Source organism: Pseudopodoces humilis, chromosome 8 (assembly GCF_049639895.1).
Source record: "Pseudopodoces humilis isolate 2021_Gansu_Grassland_sample_001 chromosome 8, ASM4963989v1, whole genome shotgun sequence".
Lineage (NCBI taxonomy): Eukaryota > Metazoa > Chordata > Aves > Passeriformes > Paridae > Pseudopodoces > Pseudopodoces humilis.
Window position 1 is genome coordinate 23,350,934 of NC_142207.1, and position 19,123 is coordinate 23,370,056.

Below are 19,123 nucleotides of genomic sequence, written 5' to 3' on the forward strand. Positions count from 1 at the left end.
TTATAAATGGATACAAAAGACAAAGGTTGCAAAAGCAGGTGAAAATATGTTAAGAAGTTTTCAACACTATTGATGGTGACTAGCTTGAAAGTGTTCAGACCCCTTTAGAGACTGAGAAGCAATTTGAAGACAATAAAACTTCTAAAGCAAGATAATTCTTTAGAGGTTTGTTTAAATTTATTATAATTGGTGATTTTACCTTGGACACAATTCATTATTTTAAAGCAAGAAATTAGATAAAAGCATTAGCTACTTCCTACACAGCACGGCCTTCTTCCAGACATGCCAAAACAGTACATAAACTGTGCTCATTCTAAAATAACTTTTCCATCTCTATCAAAAAGACCTCAGAAAAGTGTTTGTGCTCTGCTTCACCCTGCATGCATTAGTGAAGATTATTTGTTGTGAAGTTCTACAAAAGAGAAGAGAAATTTAGTCCAAGGAACCAAGTTTTCCATCTCTACTAAAAATGTCATATAATTCAATAGTAAAATTTTAACTATTTCTAGCATCCCTGTATCTACATCTATAATACTAAGCTGTCTGAAGGGAAAACCAAATCAACACCAGACAGGTGAGGTTCACTGGTATGTGGCCCATGAGGTAATACAGTTCTGGCAACAGTCAATTCATTTGACAAAAATATCCGAGAGCAGAGTTTTGACTGGAGTAGGACTTCGGATTTCTCTATTGAGCTGGGAAAAAAACCAGCCCCCAACAAAACAAACCAAATCAAGTCCCACCCTCTTTCTACAGTTTTAAATAAAACATGCCTGCACACATATCCACCTTAAAATCTGCATTTCATATTTGGTGACTGGAAGCAGCTGCTCTACCCTTTCAGCTGTGTAACCCAGTATTTAATGGTGCTGCGGTTTGCCAAGGTCTGAACTCTGCAAAGCATTCATGGAAGGACTGGTCAGGGAGAGAATGGAAAGGTTTTTCAGTCAAGAACTTTGGGCTGTCAACTCTTTGCCATGTGCTAAGACACAGTAGCTGCAGGAGAAACTCATGCTCATATATATTCAAATATATTATTTTGTGAAGGCTTTGCAGAGAGCACATGGCAGCAGCAGATCTCATTGAGCAGCACATGACTAAGACACAGCAGAAAGGCAGAAGAATGCAGCTTTACATGACAGTAATTAAAAAAATCATTAAACATTAGGTTCTAGGGTAGCATACAGCTTAATGTTGACAATGAAGAATAATTTGAGACTTGTAATATGCTCATTTATTCTCATCTCAGCTCTATACACAGTGCCTTATCACTTTAAGAAAGACCTTTCCCTCCTAAATCACATTATTTCCATTACTTAGGGAATTACAATATTTGTACAGTTTATACACATGTAATACAATGGGATTTGCATAATATGAAAGGCATTAGTGCTTTGATTAGGAGAACCACCTGCACAACCTCTCAAGTATTAGTTTCTGGTTATACTTTTAACCCAAGAATTTCCATCTCACATGTTAAAGTCCCCAGAACTGCCAAGTTTTATCTGGGCTACAGTGACAGAATTTGGCACTGCTTAAGGCTCTGTTAATCCCAAACAGACAATGTGTGAGGACATGAGATCTTGACTCACAGGAGACACCATGCTCTGTCAATTCTGCTGCCAGAACAGAAACATCACAGATATGGTACTGTACAAGCTCCTCAACCAGCTAAGCAAAAAAGGAAATAAGAGACCAAAAGCTTGTTCTTCCTGAGCATTGCATGGAGAGCAATGCTGTGTATTTTCATGACAACAGACATCCTAGTGCCTTAAAATCCTGAATTAATTTGTTAATGAGAAAATGTATTTTCACAGTTGTGCAAAGTCCTCAAATAATATATTTATTCTATAAAGTCTAATCTTGGGATGAATTGGCTTTCACTGCATCAGCTTACCAGATGCCCTAGCTGTCTGTGGTGGTAAGGGTAGCAAACAGAGCAGCCTCAGTTCTAGAGCTCTCTGGTATATAAAGTCACTGCAATTAATGAAAACCCTTTCAATAGTGTTGTAGTATTGGGCTCACCATTTCTGGCAGGCAGTCCAAGACTATGCACTCACTTCAGAGAAGACACCTATATAGTTATTTCAGAGCAAAGAGTGAATTTTCACTTAGTGATTACATTTGGTGCACAGGAAGGAGCTCAATTATGCAAAACACTGCTCATCATCTCAAAGACTCTGTAGAGTTTGAACCCTGACAATTGACAGTGCCAGAGCTTAGGATGACAAAAATCCTTTCACACAGATTCACAGGAAGAGGTAGTGTGCTATTTTACCCATGGATGTAGCTGTAAAAAATAAAGCTGGCTATCTCCTAAAAATGTAAATCCCATGTTATAAACCCTGAACACAGCGTCTCCAGATAGACAGTTGAAAAACTCCTGAAAACAAAAAAAAAACCTAAGTTGTACTCTTCAAAATTCCCAAAATAGTCAAGGCTTCAATTTCTGCTTATTTTTTCTCAATGTCTTGTTAATCCAACACAGGCTGGAACAACTGAACCTGATATTTAGCTTTCTGCTGCTTGCATGTTTATGTTGGTTCCTTACAGAGCAATGATCAGCAGAGCTTTGTATCTCCAAAGTATTTCCCTCTCTATGGAAATTTTACTAAAAAAAGTCCTTTTAAAATCAGTATAAAATCCTAATGTGCCCCTACAGGCACAGTGCTATATGAAAAGCATTTGTGCAGGTACAAAACCTGGCAGGGATTTCTGCAGTAGCCACTTCTCAAGCAAGACATTCAAGACTTCCCTTGCACCAGGCAGCCAAGGGTATTACAAGATATAGGTATTACAAAATAATTAGCACAAATCCAGTTGCCTTACCTCCTTTAATACAAGCTGCTTATTTACAAATCACTAACATCTTTAATTGAAGAAGAAAACATGCATCTCTGTGGCAAAACCAGAGGAATTTCTCTTGTATGTCTATAGATCTATTACAATATTTAAATAATGGTATGATTGTCTATGACACTATTATTAGCTTAATATTATGATTTCACTTTGTCAGTTCAACAAAATTACATATTGATGTCTTGTTCTTCCACAGCAGCTTACCCCGCTGTGTTTATTTTGCTTGGCAACTGGAGTTCGACTTTTAAATAAGTGTGCAAGTTGGAAAGAATGAATTCCATTAAGTAAGCTTTTATAAATAAACAAAAGGGATCACAGGATCACAAAAAAAGTATTTTTCTGATGTCTTGAGATTTTCTGAAGTTGCAGTAAGCTCTTCAAAAGGCAGAAAGAAAATAATATGTCAGTGAAACTTGATGCTAAAAATGGAAAGAGAGTAATGTAAAATTTAAATCTCTTCCTTCAATGCATTAAGACAAGATGAATACTTATTTTCCTAGTTCAGACATCAGGTAGTCACAACAGAATTACAATTTACTGCACCAAATCTATGTGTAAAACAGAAAAGCCAGGTGCTCCTACTTCCCAGTGAAAAGATATGTACTTTCTAAAATAGATAGCTTGCCTACTACCTGTGCTCTCCCCTATGGCATATTTGTGTTTACACAGTGGATAACCATTAACTAATAGGTTTAGCATTCTTTCTAGTTTTCTTCTAGAAATATTATTTAAGGCTCTGCTAGGAAAAAAACAAACCCAAGCATTTTTAGGTGACATAATTTTGTCGTAAAGAGCAAATGTCTCAATCCTTTGCATTGTGAGGAAGTAATTTTTATTATATAACTTCTTAACAGTTATATTTAGGACTGACAATTAAAGATAAAAAAAACGTAAATCAGATCATGTGTTTTTTCTTCAAAGTTTAATTTTCTTCTTAGGACCAGAACCTATCACTGGCATTTCTGCTGAAGATGTAACTTGCATCATGAGCAGTCTCATAGATATTGTTAGTCTCATTTGCTCGATAGGATAAGAAAACAAGTATATGACACAGCAGATTTTAATTTTTTAGAATGAAAGATTCTATTTGCAACTGCTTTTACAAGGCCATCTCAGAAACACCAACTCCTGATTCCAAAACAAAGGACCCCTCACTTTGCAAGTGCTGTAGCTTAATACTTAAGACAAAGTAGCAATAAATCTTTTCAGTTCTATTAAAATACCTCTGCACTCTATTCCTCACTGTATTAAAATCACTTTAGAAGGCAGTTGTTTAGCTTCTCATTTGTCTCCTGATCATATTTCTTCTTCTTTTCAAGAAGATGACAAGTAGCATTAAAATACTGCTGTATGGGGATGTTATAGAACATACCACAGATGTTACTGAGTAAAGAATGCAAGGGAGGACTGGGGGAAACAAATGCATGCTGAGCAGACTCATAACTCTACTTGACTCTGACTTTTACTTGGAAAAAAAAAATTATCATGGTTCTATTCTTTTAATTGACTTTTTTAAAAAAAATATCCAACTCTTTTTTTCCTTCTTTCTCATGGTTTGTTGCTTTATATAGACAGGTATATAGACCTTTATATAGACCTGTCAGGGTAACACCAAGAAGCACATCCTGAGCTCTCCTATCTATCTGCTGCCAGCAAGACTAATTCTCTATCACTAGTCCATTCAGAAATTCAAAACACAGAAGTTGCAAGCTGAATATACAAGTCAGGCATAATTTAGTAAGAATTTCCTCTATAAAATTACTATGGAAATGATGTTTATTAAAATGTATTTTAAAGTTCTCAAATGATATTGAGAGAGACTTGACACACAAAGATTTAATTGTGATGATTTACAATGAATAATTTTTCTATTTTACTGTACTCAGCCAGAGGAAGAAGGGTTGTGTTGTACACAGTGCTTCATTCAGCACAGGGAAAAGCCCTCCAGAACAGTGATGGTTTGGCTGTGCCTGGCAGCAGCTCAGTCAGCTGGGCAAAACCCCACCACCACTATGCGAGCAGCCTCTTTTCCAGGATAATTAGAACTCACAGAAACCACCAAACATTAATGAGGAAACAAATGCACACGAGAGAAAAGGAATTAAGACACACTGAGGCCAAATCTGCCCAGAGCACCGACAAATGCTGTGAGCACATACCAAAGAAGGACAATCTGTGGCATCTGAAAGATAAATAATCACTCCGAGATTCAACTTGTTGGCAGCTAAAAAGTCTGCTAACCCCCAGAAATATGCAAGGTGTAAAGGGCCTCAGCTTTGTCAGAGCCGATTTTCTACATGGAAGCTGGCTGGGTTACAAAAACACACTCAGCTGACAGTACAGTTCAAGTATCAATTAAGATAAAACATCAAACAATTTACTAGTAATTAAGGAGCTACTCAGACATAACAAATAGATTTGCTACTAAAATTTGGTCATGGTCTTCAAGGATCTCTTAAAATTGTCAGAGTGGAAGAAAACAAAGACTGAAAGTTACGAGTATGGGAAAATGAGGATATGAAACAAATAGAGCTGAAATAAGAAATAGAGTGAGCTTGATTGTTATATAACGCTAATATTACAAAAGACATGAACTGGATCTGGACTTGAAATGAAGTTCAGAGTTAAGAAGAGAGCCTTGCCTCAGACCTAACCAGTAGCTAAAATTTTCTCCAACACGTTTATATCACCTTTTTCAGAATGTGCTATTACTTACAAACCTTTTTACTTGCTAAATAACTGCTGGTTATCAATTTGCTAGTTATCCTAAAACATCACGATTGCTGATTGAAATACTGTAAAATTTCTAATGAAGTCTTAACTTGTCTATGTATTTATATGTAAAAATGTAATTAAAAGACTGAATTTCCTGAGGATATTTTCTGTTAAATTTCCTTTCTCCACTATATCAAGCCCTATTACTTCAAGGCAGCCACATCTGTTAATTTAACTAACACTCATATGCCTAAATAAATGCTTTCATTTGGAAGTGGGCTTCTCTCAGCTGAAAGCTGGTCCTTGGCAAGCATGGTTTATTTTTTTATCCGTCACAAATGGGGCTCTGGTTGCAGATATATCCTTGTCTGGATAGACTCTGACTCACTGGAAATGTCGCTACAGACAGGTAGAGGCCTCAGGCAGAGATCAAGGTCCTCTTATCTTCAGCATTTTGAGAGATCACCACTCTTACAAAAAAAGATATCTTCAGGAATGAAAGGGTACAACAGATGGATAAAATGAGGGAAGAGGCGGTAAAGAAGAAAGTGCAGTTAAATCAGCAGTAAAATAATTTCCTGCTTAGATTGAAGTCATGTGCAAAATTCAAGTTGACAACTGTTTTGGATATTTTGACTTATCAGATATATTTAGTTTCTCAGTCAATACAACCATTCCCTTTTCCTCCTAATTATTTTGGGGAGGAGGAAGGATGTGGTATTTTACCCCTTTCCCAATTACTTCGATATATTTTCCCCCCATGTTCTATTTCTAGAAGTTTAAGACTGAGTAAAACATCAGCAAACCCTCCTACACAGACTCTCTTCTCCAAGTACTCTTCTTTCTCTGTGTTGCTCAGAAAACTGAATGCACCTTTCTAAAGAGATGCTTTAATGGTGGTTTCTATTGCTTCCCCACACCTTCTTTGGCAGCTGGATCAGCAAACTGACCCAAGTCAATGCATAGAGTGGGGAAAAAGCTGTTGCCAGTGCAAGAGGGGTGGGGGAGGCTTTGACAGTGTGACTATGCCTTTTCAGCAGGACAGCATCAGCCAGTCATTGAAGTATATCCTGCTCCATCCTCTTTCTTGGTCCTTAATACTGAGACTTCCAAACCAGCTCCTGCCCAATGCCCTCATGGTGAGGGTCTTTAATCCTCTCTCATTCCTCACAGTTGTGGGTTTCCTTTGGCTTTGTCCACAAGCACTCTGCACGTTCTTTAGTTCTTGCAGTACTGTTGCTTCTCAAGCCATAGGACAATCAGGGCAGGAGGCAAAGAGTCATTAATGAACGTGCAATGAAAGGTAGGAAGACAATTAGTTTGACTGCTGTGATACTGAGAAGGAGCCAGAGAAAGGCAAGTGAGCAGCAACTGGGAGCACTGGCAGCACAACAAGCTCAGGAAGTAGTTGTAGCAGCAAAACAGACAACAGGTAAATCAAGAATGACTTTGCAGGCATTGGGGACCAACAGGACGATGTTTTAGGAACAGATGTGAAACAGTATGGATATGAAGGAGTGTCCAGGTCTTAGAAATGTTGTTCAGGAGAGCACTGGTGGGGAAGGGACACATGGGGGCACAAAAACGACAGAGTAAAGGGTTATTGTTACCCAGAGTACGAGATAGATAGCAGGAAGCTACACAGAAGAAGGGAGAGGAAAAGCCAGAGTGTGGTTGGATTGACAGGAACATAGTGATAGTGATAGATTTTACCCTTGAACTAACAAGTATCTGGGACAGCCCGAGTTCTGAACTGTGTTTGCCAAGGGAAAAAATCTCCCTCCTCCTGCTTCAATCCTTCCTGAGTGCCTTCAGTAAGCAGAACAGCCTCTGCTCAGGATAACAGAAGTGAATTCATTAGGTAAAATTCACACCACATCATCCTGCTTCCTGGCTGCACAATCCTCTTCATCCTGATTAAAGTGCAGTCTTGCTGGAGGAATACACCAGCCGCCAAACCTATTTTTGTCTCAGTCAAGCACAGCTCCAAGTATCATTACCACATGGGGTTACCATTTCCTATCCCACAAGTTTCCGGAATAGCTTTTTTCAGGTCAAAATACTGTTTCACTAAAATCAAATCGCTTCCTTCAGAATGCAAATCTTTATACTTGTTACATGATAGAAGAGACTTAAAATTAAAAGCCAGCTTAATACATTACAGCATAAAATTCTGTTTCAAGAAGACAAAGGAAAAACACTTAGCACAACAGGATTTTTAAGAAAAATTAGAAAAATCAGGTGCCCCCCTCCTCTTCTACTCTTTCTTTTGTACAGTTCCCTCATAGCAAAATTTCCTCTTGGCTCTGACCCCTCCCTTCCAACACCTTCTACAGGCTTGTTACTAACTTGGAAGCGATTACACTAGAGTAAAACTTCAGATCTTTTGCCTTATTTGCAGTTATAACTGTTCTGGTTTTGCTAACACTGTACTTGTTTATGAGTATTAAAAATACTTATGGCTCTTTCAAACTTCTTTAGTAATGGCCAAGTATTCAGAATAAATACTTCAATCCTGTCCCCTTCCTGTGAAAATGGCAATTTTTCTGTTCAGCAAAAATGTGTCAGTCTCCAGTTAAAATATCAGACTATCTCTCAGCCTTCAAGGGAGAAGAACTGCTGATAATCTCTGCTAACCAAGCACAATGAATTCAGAAAGTGGGACCCTACCAACCTATTTTGTCCAAATATGTGTGGTAGAAGAAAGTTTAATTCTGCAAAGCTGAACCAGGAAAGGTAGCAGAACTCACACTTTATCACCAATGAATTAATCACGGTTCTAATTAGCCAGCAGGACTTACGGTTTTCGCTTTATGATAAAAAAAGTCAAGTAGTATGTTAACTTTGGTGGACTCTCCACGCCTCCCGATTATAAATTAGGATACAGTTCTGTTCTAGATAGAATTTACCTGTTGAAGGCATTGTATGTACTCAATCATTTTTCTGGAGCTGCTCTTCAATACCAGGTCTTGTCACCACCACTGCTTGTAACAAAAGATAATAGCTTCTATTTTCCACTAGCTGACAAAACATGCCAAGTTTCTCTCTGTATTCCAACTGAAAACTAAGCTTTACAGCTAGCACAAATTGAGACAATTTACTCTGTAAAACTGCACCTGATGGTGACTCTGAAGCTGTTTTTTGTCTGTTTATAAGCCAAAATTTTTGTCACATTTGACAACTTCAGTAAAAACACTATTCCAGGATGTTGCATATTATGTTAGTGAATGTTTCTGTAAGCTATATGTTAATAATAAGATTTATGTCATGGCAACAAATGTACAATCATCAAAAACAGGAACTTAAATGACCATCTCTACCACTTCTCTTCAGAATTAGAGGAAAAAGTCCTCAAAAAAAGTAAGAAACCCTAAACTGACAAACACCAACCAGAAGAAATTTAAATGTACACCACTTCAGTAAAGAACTCATTTTTCATTGAAATGTGTGCACTGCCATTACTAATAATTAATGGTACAAATTACAGGATCAGAGATTAGAAGATCAGGTCTTCTGATGTGAGAGAAAGGGGAGGGAACTGACTCACCCAGTGAGAACACTCAGAGTCTGTTACTGGCTCTAGTGCAAGATTTTAATTAACACTGAAATGCATTCTATTTAGCCCTAGATTTCATCTAGAGCATCCATAGCACAAATCAGTCACCTCATCATAGCAATTGTTTTAAAAAAAGTAGTCTGAGTATGAAATCATGATTTAGTTTGTGCATTCAGATTCCTAAAGCATTCAGGACCTAAATATAGTCCTAAACATTCTTTAAATGGCCAAAGAGAAATGGTAAGAGAAACAGGATTATTAACTACAGACATATTTCAGACTAGAAATAGATTTTTTTTATAGATCAAAGGGTGATCTATAGATTTATAGATCAAAGGGTGGGGTCTACTACTCTGGAATGAAGCTATTTGTACATGCAATACCATTTACCTGCCTGACCATCCAAAATGTAAAATTTTGTTACCCTTATTGCTGTCTGCTGAGCCAAATTATTTTTCCTTCTGGAATTTGTGCTCAAAAACCAGTAAGGAGTAATGGAGAAGAGACAAGGTATTTCTCCTCTTTTCTTGACACCTGAAAACTGCAGAAACAGAAAAAGAGGGGCAGAGAAGAAAATTAGTCAAGCATAGGAACAAAAACCTACAAGAAATTATGATTGAGGCAAGATGCCAGGACCATTTGGCAAAGAAACGACTCTATAGAGAACAGCAGGCACTATGGGGAAATACAGATGTGTTGGCAAAGGGCACAGGTAGGAACTAGGAGCTGGAGGAACAGATACTAGTAATTGAGGGTGATAGAGTGGCAGAAGCAGAATTCTACTGAATTCTACTGCACTGCTACACAACTGTAAACTAAACCAGGGACCTTGCCCTCTCATTACTCCTTTCTCACGAAGACAAAAGCACATTTCATCTTTCTTCAGTGCCCTGTTCTCACAGAGTTACTGCATTAGCTCAAACTGCACAGGTCTGCACTGCAAGCCTTGGACTCCTTCCTAGATCTGATTCCTTCACATCTAAAATTTCTTAAAAGTTTCCAACTCCACAAGTTCTGCCCAAGAGTATGCAAGTCTAGCACATTTTTAAAGAGTCATCAGCTAGCTAGTACAGTGTAAGAACAGGATAACACTGCTTTGACCATTGTTACCATCTTAATCCAAATTGCCTCTGCCTGCCCTGCACCCCTGTCAGAGGCAGGCTATAGCTCCAAAGCTGTGCTTGTGCACACACCTGAGCTGCTGTCAGCACCACACTGACAGCACTGCCTCTGTAAAAAGGTTTATTTGGACCCAGCTTGTTTTCCAGGCCTTACATTAACCCACCACGAACACATCCCTGAGCACTGAACCGCCTCTAACTTCCTCTGACAATCCTTTAATCTTTAACAGCCCTTCATGTTTTCTCTGCATCAACTACACCTACAGACATCAAATTACCAATACATACAGAGTGATTTGCAGAAGTGACAAGTACCCATGCACTCACCTCATGATTTAAAAAAGTTTCCTAACCCATCAAATACCTAAAAAGTAAAATTCACTGAGTTCTCAGTGTCAGACAAGTTTACAGTACTAGCCTTACATCTCATAGCCTCATGTCTAAAGTGTATCTACAGCTAATGACAGACATTTTTCTCTCTCATACACAGTCTCCCATAATAGATCCAATTTAAGGATGAGTTCATTAATACTTGTCACAATACCACAATTGATGACAGTGCCATACAGAAGTCTAGGCATACATTAACATGCCTGGGGTTTTTTATGGCAGGGCTAGAATAGCAAGTAGTTAATAATACATGTGACCACACACTGAAAGATGGAGAAAAAATACCTTTCACAGAAAGTGTTGAATAAGGCAGAAATAAAAAGAGGAAAAGAAAGAACTAGAAAATGGAAAGAAAGGAATGTTCATGTCATATACTAACATGCCAAGTTTGGGTTTCGAAACTCTGTCGAACTCTGAAATTTGTTGTCTTGTGCATTTCACATTGTAGCCTTAAAAGCATTTCAAGAAGAGGAATATTAGCTTGTTAAAATGGCATGTAGCATCTAATAGTCTGTAAAACTACTACATAGCAAATCTACTATTTAAAAATTGAAAATCTTATAGCATCAGTATTATCTTGTATTTCACCTAAGTAGTGGGAAAATACTTTCTGTAAAAAATGGCACCATTTCAATACTTTTCATGACAACAATCATGCCAGATGCATTGTTTTCACATTATTAATACTGATTATCATTTTAATACTGATAAATTTTATGATGGAGAGCAAAAAGTCTGTTTTAAAAGCACTGAGAGCAAAGAAATTACAAGAACAAAGCTGTGATAGTAAAGATTTGAAGGTATTTAGTGAATATTATTATATACATGTCAGTGAAACTAAAATCTTGTGCAAAACTATAATTTGATGTTATCTCAATATTCTTAACATTAGCTCCTCCAAAATATTTAAGTACTAGATACTACTGTCCAAAGACTTATTCTGCCAGAAGAGAGGAAGCAATGAATGCCCACACCATAACAAGTTCATAAAATGTCTCTGTAGTGACAGAAAACCTATTTCCAGTATCCCACAAATAACTCAAGTCATGAAGTCATTCATTATTTCAGCTACAAGCAGGAGCATACTAAGATGCATTTATAATAGAATGGGAAGATGCATGCAGTGAGTAATATTTCAGTGCAATTAAATATAATTTCAATAATAAATTATGTACCATTGTAAACCCAGTGCTTTATATAAATATCACTGATGACAGTATGTCAGAGTGCATTTGTGTTTTATTTATATTACAACAAGGAGTATATAATGGTTCTAGGATGTTTTCTCTGTTGAAGTCAAGTGTAAAATCAAGCAATCCATGTGAAGCGCAGCTCTTTCTGTTTTACTTACTAGAACTCGGGCTCTGATATTTTTGGTTTGCAAGACACTGTTTGAGACTAGAGCCTATGTTGCCTTCTTCTAAGCCCAGGTGTGTTTGAGTACACATACAGCAAAAGATAATTAAAGAATTTGCTGCAATCACCTCTAATTTTTATGACTGTAAGAAGAGCAGGCATAACTACTCAAAAAAACCCGAAACACTATTTTTCTCAATGAGTTACTGACTAAAGATTTAAAACACTAAATGGAATTACCTGACATGAGAGACAGCTCTTGGGAAATCCAGTACTACTGATAGCACTTAGATTCACATCTGCAAGGGTTTGTAATAGTTTGAATTTTGAAAGGAAACCTTCGAGAGTTGACTAAATGCTAAGGAAAATGGATTGACTAAAAAGTTGATAGAGCAAAGAAGCATTAAATTATTCAACAGCTACATCCTACATACTTCCACAGTGCAGTATAATCCTGATTTAGCTGTGTTCCCACGAGTTGCCTCTGAATATATTCTGAGGTTTATAAATATGCTATGAAATACAATATTTTCAAGAACTATAAATTGGCAGCAATTGTGTGTCCTGGGTCAACAGTCTCTTTAGAGATCAAAGGTCCCAGTCTAGACTCTTACCCCCTCAGCCCTCCTGGTTCAGTGTTAGCTGGATAAAAGCCTGCTAAAGGAGCCTTTTTATTTTCTAATTAACCATTCACCTTATGTTTTACTGTGGGAAAATCTAGGAGTATTTAGGGTCTTAGACTTCATAGCCTGAGAGTTTCTTCCCCATTATAAGCTCTTGATAACAGGAGCATTTGAGGCTACAGGTGCAGACATAGCTTTAATCAAGTTTTATTTAATGCCCAAAGCAGTGAGATAACTCATCCATCAGCAGAGCCAAGAGGTGTGGGCAAGAACATATGCTCCATCATCTTGAATAGATGATCAACTATTCTTGCCTTTTCATTTCCCACCACACGACCAGCAGTCATGTTTTCTCAGGCAGAGTGTGGCTGAAAGCTCTCAAGGAAGCAATTTTATCCACTCTTCCCTGAAAGGGCCAGTGCCTTAAAGGCATAATTAAGTCCTAAATACATAATAGTTAGTGACATTTAGCAAAGCATGTCATCTCTGGCAACCTGCCACTGTAGAAGAAACAGCAAACAAATCTATTTGCATTGTTTTCAGTTGGTTTGTAATTTTTTTTGTAACTGTATTGTCAGCAAGTGAAGAAGAAAGTATTAGATGAAATAAGCTGGTTAACAGACTGAACTAATTATATTTATGCAGTGAAAAGAACTAATACATTTGGTAGGAGGCACTATTTGGGGACAAAAATAATCTCTTTAAAGCCACACAAAATGCTTTATTTCTGCTACCAACACTTGTACAGCTTTCACTGCTTGCAATTGTAGAGCTTGACAAATAAAATGATCATTAGAAATTCAGAGCACCACAAATGCCCTGCTCAGTTTTGGATTAAATAGGCCTTCCCTCAGCCCTGCCCAGCCTCACACACACCTCCCCCTCCACATTTGCTCTAAAGAATCAATGTTTCACTTCTTAAAATGTCAGCAGAAAGGTATTACTGGGCAAGAATGGCCAAAAAACCCATGAACACCTCAGTCTGCAGTCTCCTTGCTCACAATGTTACACCACAGCAATTGACAGGAATACTTGGTCATAATCTCCCACATGAAGAGGGGAGAAAAATAATCTCAGAAAAGAGAATGATGAAAGCAGGATGTGTCAGAACTTTTTAATCTAAATGTCTCAAACTCACAACCAGTAAAAGAGAACATGGAAACTGTCAAAGAGACATCACATTAAAAGAGCAAAGTCTGTTTAGGTGCTCCCCATTAGACATTACATGAATAATCAGGTTTCTTCCCTGGTCCCCCTTCCTTCAACCTCAATTTTCAAGTAGTATCTAACGGACAATGGAAATTTTCAGCTGAACACCTCAGGTCATACCTAACCCACTCATTGAGTCCTTCCGTACTCAAGAGCCTTCCTGGTGGACAGAAATGGTTTGTGTGCCCTGGCAAAGCAGGTAAGTCCCAGCACCTATGTGCAGTAGTTTCAGAATTACTGCCTGAGCCTCAGTTGTGCCCTCTGCTTGAACTGCTGAAGAACACAACTTCCAGTAAAGATGCTGGATTTGGCAGTGGATACCCTGCAGCATGGGGCTGTACTGCTGTCTGCCGACTCCACTGAGGCAACAGCAACCTTCAGTAAAGGAGGTGAGCAACATCAAAATTGACAACATGAAATTCAGAGCTCCTCATTAATGGAAGTGTCTTCTGCACTTTGTAAGGAGAAGATCTTATTGCTAAGTGTTTTAGTAAGTGATGGTGTAAAATAATATACTTTGAGATGATAGAAAATCAGCATGTTATGTCAATGACAGAGAGATCCAGCCTTATTGTACAAGATACCCTCTGCAATATCAAGTTTAGATAAACAGAGTTTATATGCATGTAAAGTTGTTCTCAATATTACAGCCCTAGGACATTGACCATTAAGCCATAGTCATACTTCTGCCAGAAACGAACGGCACACCACGTGAAACAAGGACAATCTCTTAGCTCCAGAGGCCAGGTTAGAGAGGCCAAGCATATCATCACTACTACTTTGCAACTATATTTGTTGTGCAGTCACATCTTGCTCATTCTTCTCCCTTTTAGCATGGGATTGATAAAATCTCTATCTCATGCTATAAATGGCACAAAAAGTTTAATCCACAAGAATTATCTTCTCTTTAGCTGGTTTAAAGGTCCAATTTTCACTTTTATTTATTAAAACAAAGCAGTAACTGTTGAATTCAAATTAAGTTAAACTACCCTGTTTCTTACAGAAACTTTGTGAGATACTGAGGGACATTTTCAAGGCTTGCTAGCCTGTGTGGTGCTAATATGACAAGCTCACATTTCAGTGTGGTATTAATGCATCTGTGAGCAACATGAAGCATGGAAATAATTATTTCATTACTTGAGTACCATTCAGATCTTAAGCATCTGGAAGTGCCTGAAAAACCTCAAAGTCTGTGGACCATAAGATGCACAAAAAAGCACGATTCACAAGTACAGAAAAATGTTATTTAAAAATGCCAGCTTAGCAAATGATATCTTAATACCATTTAGCAGCTTTTTACAACTACTAACTATATATCCTCAAAGCAAGTGTGCTTTTAGATTAGAATGAAACTACAGCACAAATATGAAGAGCAAAAACTTACTGAGAATATGGTTTGTCCTTGTGCAAAATGAGAAGTGTTTTCTGTTTCACAAAGTGACAATCCTTTGGATATCACAGGCTACTGGGACTTAAAGTTATAAAGCCACAGGAAAATAACTTTGTGCCTAAAATAGATATCTAATTTCTCACATTAAATACCAACACAAAGAAGCAAACACCATTTTGAAATAAAGCACTTTGATAGGGCATACAAATGAATGGAAAATAGATGCTGGAAGATGTTTTAAGCAGTAGGCTTGACCCTTATTTTAAAATGCATTGGACAAAAGAATGTATCCTTTTGAAATTTCAGTGCATCTAACCTGTTTCAGGTTTGAGGTGCAGAGCTCCTGTTGGGTGGCCTTGCAGCCTGCTCTCCAACACAGCATGTGAAAGGAAGGCATCTGTCCCCTTCTGGCAAAGAGCAAACAGAAACCCTCAAGTTCCATTTATGATGTTCACAGTTTTTCTTCTGTACTTAATCTCAAGTCACCAGAAATGTTGTTTTACTACACACAGAGGAGACACACGAGCCTTGATTCTCTGTGCTCCTGCTGCAAGACAAGCAGAAGGCCTGTGGAATCCTAGTCTGCTCCATCCAACAGTGATAGGTCTTTTCTAATCCTTTGACTGCTGCATGTAGCGCTCCAAGGCACTGCAAGAAGGATCCTGACTGTCAAAAGCTACTGCAAGGGAAGGAACAGCTCAAAAAGAAGAGCTGGGGAAATTTGGGTCATGCAAAACAGTCCCCCTTCAGCTGCAGAGCCAAGTCCAGGTAATGAGTAACTCCAGCAATGCTCCTCCACACCCCTGCTGCTGGGAGCACAACACTCCCCTTTTCACCCCCGGCAGCTGTCACCATGGATGCCACAAGACAAGGGAGTGTTTCTTGTGACAAAAGCAGCTCTCACACCTATCTCAGCAAGTACATACACAGTTAAATTGATGATTGACTCACTGTGCTCCACAAAAGTTGGTGCTTGGCCAAACAGGCCTCTGGACCCCAGAGCCAGCTTTCCCATTTGGTTTTCCACGTGGCTGTGAGGGAGAGAGAGCAGGCACAGTTCAGAACAGACCCAACCAGATAACATTCATTCACGATCTGCTGCTGATATATTCACTTCAAAGTTTTACACTGAAGGGTTGGGGTAATTTGCTCTCTTTTTCTACCTCTACCTTCTGAGATTCTGGAGCCTCACACCTCCTCACTACAGAGCTATCACTTCAATGAAATCGCTTCAGTAAGCCACCTGTTTTACATTTGCATTACACCTGCTTGGATGGCAATTTCTCTGGGGACAGCACCTGTCTCTTTTTCCATGTTTCTGTATTGGCGGAACAACAGGCCTCACACTTGCTGGACTATGAGTCATTACTATTTTAACAGTAGTGAAAATATCGTAAGAATTATGCCACAGATATCGATTACTAAAACAGTAGAGATTTTATTCTCACTGTTAAAAAAAACCCCAAAAAATAAAAAAAACCCAAAACAAGACCGAGAAAAGAACCAGAAAAAACACCCCACCAAAACCAAGGCAGGAATTCCTGCTTTTCACATACAACTTCCAAACCCAGGGGCAATTGTTGTAATTATTTCATGCATTACCCTTTGTGCTATCCAGGATAGAGAAAATGCAGCTAAATTTCTTACCAGAACTAGTATATGAAAGTGAATTGGATACAGTGAATGCTGTAGCTGTGTCTGATTCTTGTTTAATAGCTTTGGATGATACCATTTGGCATTAATTTCTCTCTCTCTCATTTAATTTTGTCACACTTGGCATTTATTTCTGTGGTACTCAACTTCACAGTTCAATACAATTGAAGTTACAGTGATGCTGAAAACGTTGCTTTAATATCTTAATGGTTCAGGATATATTTGCATTTTTTCTTCCATCTTTGATCACAGCACTGCACAATTATCTCTGCAGTATTTATTGTTTCCAGTGACGCAAAGTGCTGGAATGATTAAACCTTGTTTTAACCTTATGATTTTGGATCTCAAAGTACTTTCCTCTTCTTCCTGAAGCAATCCAGACCTCAAAAGGTCACTGCAAGGCTTCTGGTATTTCATACCTTGGAAGGTATGGGTTAAAACAAAACAAAAACCTAAGCCGTGACGATAGTCCAAATACAGAACTTTTCATTTATTTTCCTTAAACTCACACAGCTCGCAAGACTGAAAGAAGCATAGTCAACATCATTAATAGAAACAGTTCAAAATCTTTAAAAGCAAGATATAGGCAGGGCAGTTTACAGGTGCCACAAAGAAAGTAAAGCCTTCAATGGTATTTTACTAACCATGGTATTTACTAAAAGGATTCTTCCTTTGCTCATAGACTCAACTTCAACTAACATCCAGCCACAGTGGATGCATAGAAGCAATAATGAAATTTGCCATTCACTTGGGTCAGAATAGCATTATGTACTTGCATTAGAGTATAACAATATTTATATTTTAGTTACAAAAGAGCAACAAAGCAGGGAATTGAATCTTTAGAATAGTGAGCATGTAACAAGCAGTAAGACAATGGTATCTAAATTTCCATCTTCTCCCTCCCTACCCAAATCAATAATTCAATTATGGAATCACCTCCACTTTTTCAGGAGCACACACTCTGCTTTTAGAGCAGTAATAAAAGACCAAGTCTTCAGGGAAAACCAGAATTCCAGTATAAATTATGGTCTGAGTTTAGTGAACATTTAGCAGAAACTGTCCTGTAAAAACACAATTTGAAACTTTTCATGTTCATAACTATTTTCTTTCCTCCTCACACCTGAGTAGCCACCCATGCCCAGGCAGCTCCAGCACCACACAAGACTGCAAATGCCCCCCTGAGCTGCCCCTCACAGTGCTCCAGAGGCAAGGCATTTGAGAGATGCACATAAGGAAGTTTATTACTCATTCCTTTAATAAATGCTTTTCCAGCTCACCCAAACATCCTGCCTTATTCCATAGGAAAAAGGTGTGCTGTCTCCCTGTGACTATTTTGAAGCAAAGACACTTGAGTCAAAAAAATGCCCAGAAGGGCACAATGTTGCTGGATCAAGGGATCATCAGCAATAAAATCTTCTGAGGGTCAGCCCTGTTTGCTGCACACAAAGCAAATGCATTTTAATGAAGAATGCATTTGGGACCAGTCCATACTGACAGAAAAATCTCTGGGTGCCAGTAGATTCAACCTGTTGGTTTTTAAATCCTGTGCTCATAGCAAGCCTAAAATAAACTGGCTCACTTAATTTTAGAGCATATTTTCCTAATTTTCAGTATGTCCTAAACATACATTTATATCAAATCCACATTTTTGGGTTTACCCCCAATTCAACATCAAAACTGATTAATGTTCATTGCCACCTAATTTGTTGTATTTGTTTCTAGATATTGTATACATAGATCAGTGGCTCTCAGCTTGCATAACTCCCTTGTCCGTTTTTCTCTATTCCATTGCACCTGCTGCTTCTCAAGAGTGATTACTTAATTATGAAGTAAAAGATGATTATTTAATACTTTAGCTAGGAGGAACAGAGTTACTTGGTCATAGATTAACAAGGACTCCAAGTCTGACAGTTTGCAATTGAATTCATGTTAAACATGTTTTGTCATCTTCTGTAATAAGGTCCTGAACTACAGAAGAAAGACAGATCACGGAGAATTTGCTAATGCCACTGGCATATTTTGATTCTTCCAGTGCCCCCTTCAGTGGCCTACTTTAAGATTTTCATCTTTTGAACTGCAGTAATTTCTTCTGCATTTGTGGGGGTTTTGGTTTTCTCCCAAAATACATTGTAATGTATCAGTGTTATAATCCTCGTGTTTAAATGATGGAGCCACAAATACTTTGGGAAATTGAAAACATCTTCAGCTTATTCCTGTCATAATCAGTAATTTTATAGTTTCTTCTGTGTCC

At 38.1% G+C, this 19,123-nt stretch overlaps 1 protein-coding gene across 11 annotated transcripts in view; it reads right to left on the reverse strand.

Annotated features, from left to right (window-relative positions):
• The window catches only part of LOC148183856 (uncharacterized), a 71,013-nt gene that overhangs the window by 19,462 nt on the left and 32,428 nt on the right, over positions 1-19,123 (reverse strand). For 4 of the 11 annotated variants that reach the window (XR_015773105.1, XR_015773102.1, XM_088059022.1 and 1 more), the window contains one exon: positions 16,171-16,250. The exons of 5 other annotated variants lie outside the window; for them this stretch is intronic. Coding sequence is in view for 2 of the 6 variants with exons in the window: in XM_088059022.1 (XP_087915148.1) it covers positions 16,171-16,250 (80 nt within the window). In the remaining 4 variants the exon portion in view is untranslated. Of the gene's footprint in view, positions 1-15,535; positions 15,627-16,170; positions 16,251-19,123 lie in introns of all 11 variants that reach the window. 2 more of the 11 variants (XR_015773104.1, XR_015773101.1) reach the window with 1 other exon arrangement.